Source organism: Danio aesculapii, chromosome 2, assembly GCF_903798145.1.
Source record: "Danio aesculapii chromosome 2, fDanAes4.1, whole genome shotgun sequence".
Classification (NCBI taxonomy): domain Eukaryota; kingdom Metazoa; phylum Chordata; class Actinopteri; order Cypriniformes; family Danionidae; genus Danio; species Danio aesculapii.
Genome location: NC_079436.1, coordinates 2,863,489 through 2,881,336, shown reverse-complemented (window position 1 = coordinate 2,881,336; position 17,848 = coordinate 2,863,489). Strand labels below are relative to the sequence as shown.

Here is a 17,848-nt window from a genome sequence, read left to right as displayed (position 1 = left end):
CTAAACCGAAAACAAAATGAATGAAGGAGTTTCAGGTTCATGGGGACTTTAATGTCAAGCTGTCATGCCAACTTGCTACTGTAAACAGAAGCTCGCGAAGCTTGCCCTGCCTCCAAGCTCTTCTGATTAGTCCACTGCCTTAGAACTGACATTGATTAGCAGCGCTGCATGTAAAAGTTGTGAAACACTTAACAAAAAAAGGCGGGAACATAATGATCATGCGCATCCATCAAGCACATTTACATAGAGTAACAATGGAAAAATGAATTCTGAGAGAATCAATCAAACTGAAAAGGACTGACTGCACTGGCAGATTATTTAGTTGGTTTAAAAAGAAAACTCCCTTATTTTTTGTTTTGTCTAGAACAGGGGTGCCTAAACTCGGTCCTGAAGGGTCAGTGTCCAGCAAAGTTAAGATACAATCCCAATCAGACACACCTGGGCTAGCTAATCAGACTCTTATGCTGCGGTCACACTAGAGTGTGTGTGTGCGAAATTCTGTAGTACAACACTGCGAAAAGGGGCGGGATTAAACATTTTAAAAAGCCAGCGATTGGTCCATATTTTAAATTTCTGTCCAGAGGGGTCATATTTTGATCCTCGATTGGTCTCACGCAATCATGTGATGCAATTTCGCAGGTCAGAGTTCACCAAGCTTGAACTGCGAAACTTGTCGCACGAGCTTGCATTTTCAGTCTGTCGCATTCATGTTCGTATGAATGGAAGTCTATGGGAGGAAAAGCCCAGAGTGACTGTGGCTTTACTTGGGTTTCTAGAAACATCCATCCAAGGTGTGTTGAGGCAAGATCTGCAGGACACCAGACCTCCCGGACAGAGTTTGGGCAACCCTGGTCTACAAAAAGCTTCATGATTTAGGAATTTGTAGACCAGGGGTGTCCAAACTCAGTCCTGGAGGTCCGGTGTCCTGCAGATTTTAGCTCCAACTTACCTCAACACACCTGGACGGATGTTTCTAGAAAACCTAGTAAGAGCTTGATTAGCTAGCCCAGGTGTGTCTGATTGGGGTTGGAACTAAGCTTGGTAGGACACCAGGCCCCCAGGACCGAGATTGGCCACCCCTGTTGTAGATATTTGGACTAGAAACAAGACAAAAACTCAGCAGATTTCCATGATGATGCTTTATAAAGGGCAAACAGGATCTATTTTTTCCACCTTCTGTGTAGTTAATAGAGCTGCTGCTGCTTGAATGGAACAGAATGTAGCAGAGAAAGTCAAACGTGCTGAAAATGCTCAGTGTCTAATAAGAAAAGCAGCAGAAACTCACTGTCGTTGCTCTCCTTCAGCAGGTTATCTCCATTCTCATCATCATCCTCCTCTCCGGTTTTGATCTCCTCAGAAGGAATGTCTTTCTATTAAAACAAAAAAGTTTTCACATTTTTTTTTTAACAATAATTTTTTCAGGGTTTTCACCGTTAATGTATAGGACAGTAGAGAGTGTTGACAGGAAAGCATGGGGAGCAGAGAGAGGGGAAGGATCAGCATAGGACCGCGAGGTGGGAATCGAACTCGGGTCGCCGTGAGCACCAGAGCGCACGTGTCGACGCACTAACCACTACACCACTGGTGCCGACTTTTTTTAGATTTGTAAAAAATTATATATATATCATAATTTAAATATCAAAACTCCTATATCAATGAGCTAAACGCTAACAGTTGTTGATGCTTTTCATAAGTATTAGGGGTCTGCATTACGTTTACAAATGTGATTTATATTTAAACGCAAGTCAATAATGATTAAAATGAACAACTAATTAAAAATATTAAAATATTTATGCATGTGCGTGTATTATATATATATATATATATATATATATATATATATATATATATATATATATATATATATACATATACATATATACATACACATACATGTGTGTGTGTGTATTTATGTATATATACATATAGATATATATATAGTTGAAGTCAGAATTATTAGCCTCCCTGTTTATTTTTTCCCCCAATTTTCTGTTTAACGGAGAGATTTTGTCAACATATTTCTAAACATAAGAGTTTTAATAACTCATCTCTAATAACTGATTTATTTTCTCTTTGTCATGATGACAGTAAATAATATTAGACTAGATATTCTTCAAGACACTTCTATACAGCTTAAAGTGACATTTAAAGGCTTAACTCGGTTAATTAGGTTAAAGTTAGGGTAATTAGGCAAGTCATTGTATAATGATGGTTTGTTCTGTAGATTATTGAAAAATATATATAGCTTAAAGGGGCTAATAATTTTGACCTTAAAATGGTTTATAAAAAATTAAAAACTTCTTTTATTCTAGCCGAAATAAAACAAATAAGACTTTCTCCAGAAGAAAAAAATATTATCAGACATACTGTGAAAAATTCCTTGCTCTGTTAAACATCATTTGGGAAATATTAAAAAATGAAAAAAAAAAAATTCAAAGGGGGGCTAATAATTCTGACTATATATATATATTTCTGTGAAAAACCCCCAAAAAACACATACTAATTCTGACCAGAACTTATTAAAATGTACAGGTATGGATTTTTTTTAATTAATAAAACCTCTTGATCATTTATTATTAAATGTAACAGCTAATCTGTTGATCTAATATATGTATTTTTTTAATTACTCAGTAAACTACAGATGACATTTGTTCTCGATACCAAATAAAAATGTTGCACAAAAATATCAAAGCTGCCATGTTTTCATGTTTTTTGATGACACAATAATAATGTATACCTTTAAGAAAACAATATTTGGTGGATTAACTCAAATGTTCTCAAACATTTCAAGAATAAAACAAATATTAATGTTTTACTCAAAGTCAAAAATATATATAATAATACAAATATAATAATATTCATTATACATATATATAATGAAAAAGAAGATATTTTGAAGAAAGCTGAAAACCGGTAACCATAGACTCCCATAGTATTTGTTTTTTCTGCTGTGGAAGTCAATGGTTACCAGTTTTCAACATTCTTCAAAATATCTTCTTTAATGTTCAACAGAAGAAAGAGTTTGGAGAGTAAATGATGACAATGTTCAGTCTTCAGTGAACTCTACTTATTAAAGTGTTACTGTTGTTGGGTTAGGGTTAGGGTGTGTCCACTCACAGGCAGCTCTTTGGCCAGTTTGATGACCATGTTCTCCAGATAGTCGGCCAGACTCTTGAACTGCTGGTTTGTGGGCTGGAAGAAGTGCGGACTCCTCCTGGACAGCAGGCGCAGCGCTCGCCAGCCGTAGTTTGAGTTTCGCACGACTCTAAAAGAGGAAAAGCTCAATATTACTCAAACTCTTCGCTCTCTTAGTGATTCTGAATGAGTAAAAGTCACTGTACTTGTATTCGTCCTCCACCATATTTGCTGGATCTGCCTGTTCGATGGCTTCTTCAAAGAAATCCTCCAGCGACGGCATGAATTCCCTTTAAACAAAACATGCGTGAATGCCAAATCTTTATTATTATTATTTTTAATAAAGGGATAGTTCACCCAAAAACATTTTCATTTAGTCTCTCTCAAGTGGTTCCAAACCTTAATGAGTTTCTTTCTTCTGTTGAACACAAAAGAAGATAATTTGAAGAATGTTGAAAACCGGTAACCATTGACTTCCTTTGTTTTTCCTGCTATGGAAGTCACTGCTTACCGGTTTTCAGCGTTCTTCAAATTATCTTCTTTTGTGTTCAACAGACACTCAGAGTTTTGGAAACACTTGAGAACAAGTAAAGAGGAGTAAATCTTGCTTTTTGATTGAACTATTGCTTTAAGTACATCCAAGCAAATGTTAAGCCAACACAAACCTGTTTTCTGACTTGCAGGCCTCCATATTGTCAGGGTTCAGATTCCAGAGCCTCGTGAGCTCGTCGCTGTTGATGGTCAAGAACAGCAGAATTGAATAAAAAATTAGATCTGAATCAAATTCTTAAGAACCGAACACCAAATAAGGTACAGTTCAGTACAGTTTGGGACGGGTCACCCTAATAATGTGGAAACGAACCGTAAGACACACAGTAGTCAAATAAAGTCTTACTTTCCCATCAGGATTTTGCGATCAGGGCCCTTCCCCAAGAAATCTTCTGGTGCTTGTCTTTTTCTACTGGGCCGGATGGGTTTAGTCTCTGCGGGTCTGAGAAAAATAACAGTATATATTATATTATATTATATTATTATTTTATTATATTATATTATTATATTATTTTATTACATTATTATATTATATTATTATTTTATTATATTATTTTATTACATTATTATATTATATTATTATTTTATTACATTATTATATTATATTATTTTATTATATTATATTATTATATTATTTTATATTATATATTATTTTATTACATTACATTATTATATTATATTTTATTACATTATTATATTGTATTATTTTATTACATTATTATATTATTTTATTACATATATTATTACATTATTATATTATATTATATTATATTATAATTTTATTACATTATTATATTATATTATATTATTACATTATTATATTATATTATATTATTACATTATTATATTATATTATATTATTACATTATTATATTATATTATTACATTATTATATTATATTATTTTATATTATATTATATTATTATTTTATTACATTATTATATTATATAATTTTATTACATTATTATATTATATTATTACATTATTATATTATATTATATTATTACATTATTATATTATATTATTACATTATTATATTATATTATTTTATATTATATTATTATTTTATTACATTATTATATTATATTATATTATTACATTATTATATTATATTATATTATTACATTATTATATTATATTATTACATTATTATATTATATTATTTTATATTATATTATTATTTTATTACATTATTATATTATATTATATTATTACATTATTATATTATATTATATTATTACATTATTATATTATATTATTACATTATTATATTATATTATTTTATATTATATTATTATTTTATTACATTATTATATTATATTATATTATTACATTATTATATTATATTATTTTATATTATATTATTATTTTATTACATTATTATATTATATGAGATATATATAGATGAGAGCTGTGCAAGTCGGACTGTTCATCAAGGATCTACCGCTGGATCTAATCTCACTATAGTTGTTAAACGTGATGTTTAATTCATCTTGTTGTCTATATCTAACAACATACTCCCTGACTTTGGTCTTTTGAATCTATTACTTGTTCTCAGGTAATGTGTTTTGGCTAAGTGGGAAGATTTGATATAGGTTAATATTAATTTATGTAACCGCATACACTGATTCTGCACATTTGACTGATTGCTTGCATTTATTTCCTATAATGTATAAACTTATTGTATGTTATACTTTTATAATGGCCATTATTGATTATTAAAACTGATATTCAGCAAAAGAGAGGGTGTGTTTGGTATTTTCAATGAAAATGAAAGGAGGCAGTGATGTTATGGGCTCTGTTTTGTTATAAATATGCATAGAGTGATATAAATATGCAGCTACATGACGCCTCGACATTTTTGGTGTCTTAAGTTGTTAATATCAAAGTGAAAATAGACAGATCCTTATATTGTGTATTCATTTTATTGTTAAGGCATACAACGTAGCCAGGGTGATGTGAATGAGGTTATAAAGTAGTCTAAGCTGTTCCCTTTGAAAGATTTACCCGACGTGTCCTCGGGAGTTTGTTTTCCATATCAAACTTGCGAAGTCTGAACTTACAAGGAGAGGATGCAGGACTGAACTGTGTGTAGGCTACTTAATATTAAGAAAAAAGCCCCAATCAGATGGTGAATGTCTGCAGCCCTGCCTCCGTTTTCAGATGTCTCCATTTTCCCCCATCCACACTAACACAGAGCAGCAGTGTTTTAAAATGAAAGCGGCCTCTTCAGCGTTTTCAAAAAGCTCAGTTTTCGGCGCTCGAAAACTTCAGCGTAGTGTGGACGGATGGCATAACCATAGCAAAACTTATATGTATTAAAACTAAAACGTATCAGTGTAAACAGGGCCGGATTCTTCATTACACTTGTTTCATGAATGCAATAATTGAGGTTGTGTTTAATACCTCTCCTTTACAAAGCTCGGGCAGCCTTCATTTTTCCAAGAGTTCCAGTTTTCCTCTGTGTTCAGGATGTGCTGTAGGTGAAATAATCAATAAATTAACATTACTTGAAGTCAAAAGCTGTATTTCTTTATGCATTTATTATAGACCTTTTTCTTGGAATGCAAAATTACCCATTATGCTTTGCGTGTGCGCACAAGGAGAATGCTAACTTCCGGTCGACAGCTGTTGCATATAAACAGTCCCATTTGGACAGCTTTGAAACAATAGTTTTAATCTATTTTACCTGCACTTAACTTCTTTAAGTGAAGTTTCATAAACTAATTTCGAGAGGAGCATGTGATATGATTGAGCACGACTGGCCGCTCATCTGTAATCAGTAATAATTCAATCAGAGTGATCCTAGTTTACTATAAATGGATCATTTTCTCCCTACTGCTCTATCTTCATTTGGAAGAATCCCCCCTTCCACCCCATCTCCTCCTTTTCCTCCCTTTTCTAAAGGGGGAGCTCTCGAGACTCTCGGATCTCCTGATATGCTTATCGACCGGGCGGGAGCCCTGGGCTCAAATATCTCCGAGCTCAGGGTTCTCTCCCGGGACAGCATGCCAAACCTGCTTTATACACCAAGCATATCTAAGTCTCTTGAAACTGATACTGTTGTCGATCAGCACCATCTGCTGGACTGATCATTTAAAAAAAAATGTGATCTAATAGGATGGAAAACAACCGCTGTGAGGCATTTTCCCCTCATTGTCAGACGGCATCTTCTGCTGTTTGAATGAAGCCTCACCATCCCTAAAGTCACCTTTACTGTCCCACTGACACACTGATTTAATAAGTGTGACAAAGTGAAAATAAATTGACATTTTGAAATGACAGAAAAAACACAAACCATGGTAAATACTACACACTAAATGAAACATAAATGGCTCGCGATTAGAATGAACATGCAAATCAGCCAGCAGAGTATCAGTAACAGACTTTTATTGGTCATTTTTGTAAATTGCATGACTTACACACCTGTTAAGTTTCATGCTAGTAATCTGGTTTGCTCTATAATGCAGTGAAGTATTGTGTGTGTGCGTGTGGCGTGTGTGTGTATATTGAAGAGCCGCTGAGCTAACAGCTGACAGGCTGGGGAAACACACACACACTGTATTTCTGATGGCAGACACGTAAACTAGGAGAACGTTTTTCTAACGCGCTTGAAGCACATCTGACAGATTATAACGGCTTTAATACACACTTTTCAAAGTTGTGTGTCACAAAAACACTCCGTAATCCACTCAAAATGCTATCGAAAACCCATTTTTGGAGCGCAAATTACCAGTTGTAAACGCTGTAAACAGAAGTTCTTAGCATTCTACCGGAAGACGCTGGTCACTATTGGCCCAATAAAAAAACCTGCCATGTTTGAAATACACAGCCGACGAGCCGAGACATTACTGCGGAATGACATATACATACAATAACAAGCCATGGTCGACCCGGGCTCAAACAAACCTTGTCGTCGTCTTGATGAACAGCCACAAAGCCAAGAAGAAGAGCAGATTTACCCTGTGCCCCGTAGTTGTTTACGAGCCAGTCTGAGGCGTGAGCGCTTTTGCTTTCTTGCTAGCGCTCGCGCGCGTCTAACATTATATCTGAAATAACAAACATCTTGAGCTGATGATAATAACCTGCGCTTGATTATTGATGTGCTTTTGAAACCCGATCCTGTCAGACACTGACAACCACGAGAGTGAAGCGTGAAGAAACAAAGGAGAAGCCGGAAAAAAGGAGCACATTATTATTCAGCAAACATGAACAAAATGCCATGATTAACTAACTTATTATCTTCACCTTTTAGACTAATATGAACTGGGAATGACGGAATTACTCTCTAACAGAGGCTACATGTGCTGCTGAGGATTACAGACACAGATGAGAGGTTTACACTGACTGTAGGCTATATTTTGTGTTGTTTTGAACCTAAATACGGACGAAATGTCTGCTGTGTGTAGTTCTTCTGTAATTCGTAACATATCGGAGACTGTAAGGGGCTGTATGTGTTTATATATGTTCATTTATTTAGTTATTTAATATAATTACAGAAGTTACAGTAGGCCGTTTCGCACGCATCATTGATCTGCAGTTATAATCAAATTGTTTTTAGGAAAGTTAGTAATAAACATTTATACTCAAGTATTTATGTGTGTAAAGCATCAGTTTTGTGAGAAGAGCTTCTCATATGATATGTAAGTGACCTGTACAGCTTTATTGTAGACATTTCCTCAAGCGAGAATGACGTCGACTGAAACTTTCTGTCATACACCACGCCCACCAAAAGGGTACCCTTGTTAGTGGAAACGCAAGCCTGATAAAGGTGACCCGTACCAAACCGAACTGTACCGTACCAGTCAGTGGAAACGAGCCATAAGGTGCCCTCCATCCAGCAGCCAAGAAAAAGGTCTATAAGAGAAAAGTAAAATCCATACATGTGAATAATTAGCAGATGCGACTTACCTCAACCATCGATCCAAACTTGTCCCCATCTGGAGGGATTTCTTTCAGTAACTGCAATTGAAAAAAAGGAGGTGAGAGTGTAATAAATAATTAATTTGTAGAAATTCTCCAATCAGTGATAGGACGAAACTAACCTGATAGACTAGTTTGGTTGTGTCCTCAATCCACAAAGACTGATCGTCATTCAAAACACAGCTGGAACTGAAACATTGGCAGAAAAATAAACATTAACTGAGAAAATCAGGGCAAACTCTTTTTTTTTTTTACATCTTGCTCACCTCTTAAACTTGACCTGGCCCTTGAGATACTGGAAGAGGATGAGGTACTGCAGGAGAATGTGTCTTCTGAAGTTGCTGTCGCTCAACTGAAGATCCATCAACTGGAGAAATATGAGAAATTCATCCTTAGTTAACAGTTCAATGTGTGGAGTGGAGTAAAAACTGAAGAATGAGAAACAAAACTGGAAGAACCAACTTTCTCACTGGTCAGGAACTTGGCAAAATAGACATGATCTCCAGCAGAAGTTCTCATCTCCTCTAGCTTCTTCTTCGATGCTTGCATGTCATCCAGTTTAAAGCTCTTGAAGACAGCTAGCGCCTCATCTGAATACTGCACAGAAAACACCAGGAGCAGATGTTAAAAACACGATGACTCCTTTTCCTTATTCAGTTGTTTCCTCAAGTTGATTAAATACCTTAATGAAAGTCATCCATGAGAACTTGTCGTAGCATTGAACAGGGTTTCTGAAATAGTCCTGGAGGGTCCAGAATTTTCTGTACAAGTTGTAGTCAATAGGAATGGAGCTATAAAACAAAAACCTGAATTAGACTGTGAGAAAGTGTGTAATAACTGCACAAATTAAGTATAAAGCAAGACTAGCTATGTTTCCAATGGCCTATTTTTATGCACAATTGGACTATTACATAAAGAAGCCTAATAGGAATGGCAAGATGCGTATATTTTGAAAATGCGGATATAAACCTTCTGCGCACAACTGACAAACTTTTTATCTGATAGGAAAAATACAGCTGTAGTTCATTGAGAAGTGACGCAAACGGTCATTATCGCAGAATGATTATCTCAATGTCATCAATGAGTGATTAAATTAAATTCGAATTAGGACCAATTAAACCTAATTTGAAAACAGACTGATTAAACCGAATTCAAAACTGGCCTGATTAAACTGAATTCGAATTTAAACCAATTAAACGGAATTTGATTTAAAACCGATTAAACCGAATTTAAATTCAAACTGAATTTGTTTTGAAACCGAATAAACCAAATTCAATTACAAACAGATTAAACTGAATTTGAAAACAAAATGATTTAACCGAATTTGAATTCACTCCAATTAAACACTATTTGAATTCAAACCGATTAAACCGAATTTGAATTTTAACTGATTAAACCAAATTCCAATGCATTAAACAGAACTCGAATATAAACAGATTAAACCGAATTCAAATATAAACCGATTAAACCTAATTCGAACTCAAACCGATTAAACAAAATTCTAATTTAAACCGATTAAACCAAATTCGAAATTAAACTGATTAGACCACATGCACATTTAAATCAATTAAACTGATTTCAAAATTAAACCAAATTAGAATTTAAACCAGGTAAACCAAATTCAAATTTGAACCGACTAAACCAAATGCAAGTTTAAACCAATTAAACCTAATTCAAATTTAAACCGATTAAACCTTATTCGAACTCAAACCGATTAAACAAAATTCTAATTTAAACCGATTAAACCAAATTCGAAATTAAACTGATTAGACCACATGCACATTTAAATCAATTAAACTGATTTCAAAATTAAACCAAATTAGAATTTAAACCAGCTAAACCAAATTCAAATTTGAACCGACTAAACCAAATGCAAATTTAAACCAATTAAACCTAATTCAAATTTAAACCGATTAAATTAAAATCGAATTATTACCTATTAAACGAAATTTGAATTTAAACCAATTAAACCAAATGCGAATTTAAACAAATTAAACCGAATTCAAATTTAAACCGGTTTAACCAAATTCGAATTTAAACTGGTTATACCAAATGTGAATACAAACCGATTAAACCGAATTCGAATAATACCAATTAAACTGGATTTGAACTTAAGTCAAACCAAATTTGAATTTACACCAAATGTGAATTTAAACCGATTAAACCAAATTCAAATATAAACCGATTAAGCCAAATACGGAATTAAACCTAATTTGAATTAAAGCGATTAAGCCAAATTTGAATTAAACACTGCTTCATCTAAATGCGCAAGGAACACAAGAACCGGCTTTACTGACAAAATGCCCATGAATATCATCTCAGCCCAAGTCAGGCTAATGGGTTGTAAAAATAAAAATATCTTTACCACGGAGCAGGAGCATCTTCATCTCCCATCTCTCCCTCCTCCACGTCCATTCCTTCCTCCTTAACCTCTGTGTGCTGAAAAAAAAAAAAAGTCTGACATTTAATGAAGAAACCATTACCTAAGAGTTTTAGGTGCAAGATGATCTTCTCGTTTCGCAAAAAAGAAACGTATTAAGTACATGAAAGCGAACATTTGCGTTACCTGCTGTCCCAGTGTGCTGTCCTGTTCATTTTTGTTGAACACTGTGATGTTATCAAGGTTGAACTGGCTCTGGAGGTTTAATCCTGTAACGCAGGAGCAAAAACATTAGCAGCTTAGTTAAAAAAAATAACTACTGAATAAATAACGAATGTAAAACAGATACCTGATTTTTCTGACAGGGGGAAGAGACGTGCTAAAAACAGCTGGATTCGTCCGCAAAACACTGTGTTCTGAGATTTAGAGAGTCTTCTGAGGAGGTCTACAAACAAACACGGGATATCATCTACTGTCTGAAGATGTGTGTGAGTTAAATATTATATTTGTCTGTAGTTCCTCTTTCTGTTTAGTCCATAAGGAAAAACCCTTCTTGATTACAGTTCCCAATAATTAATCAGACTTCAACAGGCAGACAAACTGCAACCCTTGTTTATGATCTTTATTACATGGCTGTCTGGAATACTCGCTCCTGATTGGTTATTTGCAACATTTCAATTTTCAACTACCTTTGGAAATGGCTAAAAGCAGACAAGTTCAAAATGCTTTAAAGTGATTCGGACTTTAAAGATAAATAATATTTCAATCTCACCATTGCACATCCTTAACAAGTAATTTTTTCCAGCAGAGTAAAATGTATTCTGCAAAAAAGAAACAAAGGCAAACATAAATAACATAGCAGCAAAAAGCAAATAAGTGGTTAAGCACCCTAATGAAAACAAAGCATTGTTGAACAAAGCATTTACTTAAATGTCATCTTTCAATTAAAATTTAGCTTTTTATTTAGTTTAACGAACTACAATATAGAATATGACATTGTTATTAGAAAATGTTAAATTATACTTCCAAAAAAATTATGTATGTATGTATGTACATACACACATATAAAACCGATTAAACCAAAAGCCAATTTAAAGAAATGAAACCTAACCACTACACTAACCACTACACCACTGTGTATATATATATATATATGTATGTATGTATGTATATGTGTGTATATATATATATATATATATATATATATATATATATATATATATATATATATATATATATATTATATATATGTATATGTGTGTATGTATGTGTGTGTATATATGTGTGTGTGTATATATTTATATGTGTGTGTATATTTATATATATATGTGTGTGTGTATATATTTATTTATATATATATATATTTATTTATATATATATGTATATATATATATATATATATATATATATATATATATATATATATATATATATATATATATATATATATATATATATATATACACACACATATATATATATAAATAAATATATACACACACACATATATATATATATATATATATATATATATATATATTATATATATATATATATATATATATATATATATATTATATATATACACACACATATATATATATAAATAAATATATACACACACACATATATATATATATATATATAAATAAATATATACACACATATATATATATATAAATAAATATATACACACACACATATATATAAATATACACACATACATATAAATATATACACACACACATATATACACACACATACATACATACACACATATACATATATATATATATATATACACACATATACATACATACATATATATATATATATATATATATATATATATATACACAGTGGTGTAGTGGTTAGTGTAGTGGTTAGGTTTCATTTCTTTAAATTCGCTTTTGGTTTAATCGGTTTAAATTCTAATTAGATTTAATTTTGAATTCAGTTTAATTGATTTAATTTATTTTCAAATTTGGTTTAATCGGTTTAAATTAGAATTTTGTTTAATCAAAGACACCTAAAAGTAAAATGGATCACATTTTCTCATGATACTATGAAGCAAGACAACATAATTCATTCATTCATTTTCTTTTTGGCTTAGTCCCTTTATTAATCAGGGCATATGTTTTACACAGTGGATGTCCTTCCAGCTGCAAGCCCACTGGGAAACACCAATACACTCCTGCATGCACACACATACACTACGGCCAATTTAGTTTATTCAATTCCCCTATTCACCTTATTCTCCTCGTACGAGTGGGCGCAGCCATTTGAATCATTTTGGCTCGAGACTTCCGGTCTCATTCACTTCCATTCACTTTTAAACGTTAAAAACAGCCCGTTTTGCTGCTTGATGTTGCAAACTGATATTTTCTTATTATATTATTCTACTTTGTCTGTATTCTATTGCAAACACTTGTTTGTAGAGTAAGTAGTTTGGCCGTTTTCTGCCGTTTATTATTCCTAGTCATTTCTCCCATAGGCAGCTGAATCGGAAGTTCTAAAACAATCGCAAAAACGCACGCACTTCCGCATTGAAGAATAAGGTGAATAGCGCATGTGTTTGGACTGTGGGGGAAACTGGAGCACTCGGAGGAAACCCACGCCAAAATGGGGAGAACATGCAAACTCCACACAGAAATGCCAACTGACCCAGCCCTGGCTTGAATCAGCGACCTTCTAGCTGTCTCCCATTTTTCAGAAGTCTTTTATTACACACACTGTCCCGACAATGTGGAAGAGTTCTATCATTATCCCTCTCCCCAAAAAAGTCAGTTGTTAGGAGAATAATGATTATCGTCCGGTAGGACTCACTTCTATTGTAATGAAATGTTTTGAAAAAAATCAGGATTTGTGGAAATTTGAAATCTTGATGTCAAAAATAGGAATTAAAAATTTACAGCATAACTTAAAACATGTACAAAATCCAAACTTACAGACTTCCAAGTAGAAACATTTTCTTCGACAAAGGAGAAGATTTTGTCACACTGATCCAGAGGCAGACAATCCAGCACATCACCCAGCAGAAGGAAAGGAGTGGTAGCAGAGCAGATGCCTTTATGCACATATTTAAACACACAGTCAATCAATGCGAAAACGACTATCTGCAAATCAGTTTTCACAACTCTACACCACCAATCCACAGTTTGAAGTTTAAAAAAATAAACTTATTCTGCTCACAATGGCTGCATTACATTTAATAAAAAATACAGTAAATGTTAAACGCTATTTAAAATAAACGCTATTTTATCTAATGTAGTTTAAAATCGAATAAAAAAAAAAAGCTGAAATTGAAGTTAGTTTATATTTTCAAGCATAATTTCAAGCATCATTAGTCTTTAGTGTCACATAATCCTTCAAATGTTCTAGTATCATGATCTGCTTAAGAAACATTTATTATTATTATTATTATTATTATTATTATTATTATTATTATTATTTGTGTCAGTTAAGGAAACTCGTACAACAATCCCATTTAAACGTACCATCAAAAAATATTCACATTTATTCATCACAATAAATTGCTCAAGAGCGAACTTAAATAAATGTATTTGTTTTATTTATAATACTACTTGTTAATCAAAGAGTCCAAAAAGTAAAATGGATCACATTTTCTCATGATACTATGAAGCAAGACAACATAATAATTCATTCATTTATTTTCTTTTTGGCTTAGTGCCTTTATTAATCAGATCAGGGATGCCCTTCCAGCTGCAACCCCACGGGGAAACACCAATACACTCTTGCATGCACACTTATCCACTACGGCCAATTTAGTTTATTCAATTCACCTATAGCGCACGTGTTTGGACTGTAGGGGAAACCGGAGCACCCTGAGGAAACCCACGCCAACACGGGGAGAACATGTAAACTCCACACAGAAATGACAACTGACCCGGCCCTGGCTTGAATCAGCGACCTTCTAGCCGGGAGGCGACAGTGCTAACCACTGAGCCACCGTGTCGCCCCACAACATAATAATAACTGATCATAAAAACAGAAACTCATCATATTGTAATAATTTTTTAAGGAATCAACGAACAAACATACCTTCAGTCACACCATCAATACTGATGTAGATTAAAGAAAGGAAGTCGTCAACATTCACTTTCTGATTCACCTGCAAAACAAAATACAGTCATCTCACTTGTACGCAAAAAACAAACAAACAAAAAACTACAAGTACGCCAATGTTTTTAAATGAAGGTAATATTCATGAGGAAGCTGTGGACTCACTATCTGCTCTTCCAGAACTCCACGCAGAGCTTGATCAAGTGTGGCCTTTTTCTCTGTTTCACTGGGGAGGAAAATGTAATGAAATTAAACAGATGTGTCTACAAGTATATATTAATTTACAATAATTCATCAATAATTATGCTTCTATCCAAAGCCACAAATTTAACCTGAATTTAACACCCTTTAAAGAGCACCTATTATGCAAAAATCGATTTTATAAGGGGTTTAAACACAGTTGTGTGAACATAAACAGCTTCTAATTATAAAAATGCTTATGCTCAATAATGTTCATGTCTGGTGACTGGGCTGGCCAATACTGGAGCACCTTGACCTTCTTTGCTTTCAGGAATTTTGCTGTGGAGGTTGAAGTATGAGAAGGAGCGCTATCCTGCTGAAGAATTCACCCTCTCCTTTGGGTTGTAATGTAATGGGCAGCACAAATGTCTTGATACCTCAGGCTGTTGATGTTGGCATTCATTTATTTTAAAATCAGTGTCAGTATTATAATTTTTTTATAATCAGACTTGATAAAAACAGTCTGCAGAAACACTTTGATTTACATTCCCCCTTTGTATGTACCATTAGAGGGGAAAGCCCCGCCCACTAGTGATCATCTCTCCCTCATTAGCAGAAGGTGTTAGTCTTGTTTTTGAATCTGCCACTATACTGACACACAGGCATTTGCCCCTAGGCATGAGGTGATAACCGTTTTCAAGGTATACCACGGTTCGGAAAAGTCAAGGTTTAAAACTGCCACAATTTTCTGTAATAAAGTTCCTGGCGGGGGAGGTGGTTGGACTACAGTATTTCCAGCAGAAAAGATATCCAAAGATCCCCTTTTAAATTGTAAAGAAATCAGTGTTTTTGACAGAAGCAGAAGTCAATGATTCGTTAGAATTATACAGCCTGACATGTTTACTGTTCCAAAACTATTATAAATCTTTCAAAAAATAAAATAGATTGTTTTCAAAGGGGAAAAAAGTTGTTGTTTTTTACACAGACATTCAGAAATTCTATGGCAGTGAGCACAATACCGTGTCACTGTGAAATTTATGGTAAATTAGCGCTGTTTAAGAACGCGCTCAACAGCACTAAACGTTAACGGGAAATAGATATTTATAAAATTTTAGTACCGATTGGTATCGAATACCAGTATCATGACAACACTATATAAAAGCACATTATAAACGAATCCCTGCTGCACACAACTATGAATAAAACATGATAACGATGATAAAAAGCAAGAATTACTTTCCAGGAAGATGACTGAAAGCAGTGGTTAGAGGCTTACAGTTCCTGATATCAACCGCATTTTTAGTGGCAACCTGAATAAAAAAAACATACAATAAAAAAAAAAGATTTCAGAAGGACTTCAGATGAAACAGATAACACAGGAAAAGCAGAAAGACAAAGTAATTAGGCATAATCATTCAAAAACAACTTTTAACAAACAATCAAAGTGCTTGCTTGGTACAAATATTAAAAAAAACATGTGATCCAAATAATGCAGTAATGTATTGTTATAACATCCAATAGGAAATTGCGGTGTAAATGCTAAATATTGAGGTAAAGTTGGTTTACATTCGTTCATTTTTGAACAAAGTCCCTATATTGTTTACCACGCTATTTTGAATATTTAGTCTGAAATCGCATGCATGTCATCACCACAACATCAGCACTATTTAAATGACTGTGAACAATGTTGTACTTTGAAAGTCATTGGCTGCTAATATGATTTCCCTACTTAAAATGGGCAAAGAATACATTTCTATTCTATTTATAGCCTTTTTTATATTATAAAAGGAGAATGTATGAATGTGCGATTATAAAACCAACTTTACCCCAATATGCTAAATGACGTTTTAAATATAATATACTATATGAAACAGAATAACAGATCGATGTAATGTTAATAAAGGTATAGTTGACTCAAAAATAACAATTTGCTCACTATTTACTCTCCCTCAAGTGGTTACAAACATAAATAACATATATAATTACATATTTTGAAGAATGCTGAAAACCTGTAACCATTGACTTTCATAGTAGGAAAAACTAATACTGTGGAAGTCAATGGTTACCGGTTTCCAGCTTTCTTCAAAACATCTTGTTTGGGTTTAAACAGAAGAGCGGAAGTCAGACAGCTTTTAAACAAGTAAACGATAAGTAAATGATTACAGAATTTCATTTTTGGGTGAACTATCTCTTTAAGATATCGTACATATTATGGGAGAGACAGAACTAATATAACAACATTCGATGTCGGAGAAACGGCTTATCTGATTAAATAGAAAACAAACCACATATTAAAATAGTCTGGCAACGAAAAAAGCTCATTGATAGATAATTTACCGTAAATTTATCTCTGGCTTCAATGAAGTCGAAGTGAGACGGAGGAGACATGTTTACTGGCGCTTTGTCCGTCTCTCGAGTTCCACTTCCGGTTCTTCTTCTTCTGTATATTTGAGCATCTCCACCTGCTGGACGGCTGTGCACTTATGTTTTTTACATTTTTATTTTGCTGTATTTTTCCTTTCCTAGTTCCAGCGCATGGACATGAATAATAATGAAGCGATAAAACGCATCCCGGTGTAAGCAGCAGTGCCAGTTAGA

The 17,848-nt window shown here is 33.4% G+C and overlaps 1 protein-coding gene across 1 annotated transcript in view; it reads right to left on the bottom strand.

Annotated features, from left to right (window-relative positions):
* The window catches only part of thoc1 (THO complex 1), an 18,871-nt gene extending 1,200 nt beyond the window's left edge, over positions 1-17,671 (bottom strand). Inside the window, exons 1-20 of the mRNA XM_056470813.1 lie at positions 17,588-17,671; positions 16,487-16,560; positions 15,236-15,296; positions 15,050-15,119; positions 13,936-14,054; positions 11,760-11,808; positions 11,337-11,432; positions 11,174-11,256; positions 10,973-11,046; positions 9,290-9,398; positions 9,070-9,204; positions 8,874-8,974; positions 8,730-8,796; positions 8,596-8,646; positions 6,091-6,161; positions 4,031-4,126; positions 3,801-3,866; positions 3,342-3,425; positions 3,118-3,265; positions 1,286-1,370 (exon numbers count right to left, since the gene is read on the bottom strand). Of these exons, the coding sequence (XP_056326788.1) occupies positions 1,286-1,370; positions 3,118-3,265; positions 3,342-3,425; positions 3,801-3,866; positions 4,031-4,126; positions 6,091-6,161; positions 8,596-8,646; positions 8,730-8,796; positions 8,874-8,974; positions 9,070-9,204; positions 9,290-9,398; positions 10,973-11,046; positions 11,174-11,256; positions 11,337-11,432; positions 11,760-11,808; positions 13,936-14,054; positions 15,050-15,119; positions 15,236-15,296; positions 16,487-16,560; positions 17,588-17,638 (1,690 nt within the window). The 5' untranslated portion in view covers positions 17,639-17,671. The remainder of the gene's footprint in view (positions 1-1,285; positions 1,371-3,117; positions 3,266-3,341; positions 3,426-3,800; positions 3,867-4,030; positions 4,127-6,090; positions 6,162-8,595; positions 8,647-8,729; positions 8,797-8,873; positions 8,975-9,069; positions 9,205-9,289; positions 9,399-10,972; positions 11,047-11,173; positions 11,257-11,336; positions 11,433-11,759; positions 11,809-13,935; positions 14,055-15,049; positions 15,120-15,235; positions 15,297-16,486; positions 16,561-17,587) is intronic.
* Between the last annotated feature and the right edge of the window lie 177 nt (positions 17,672-17,848).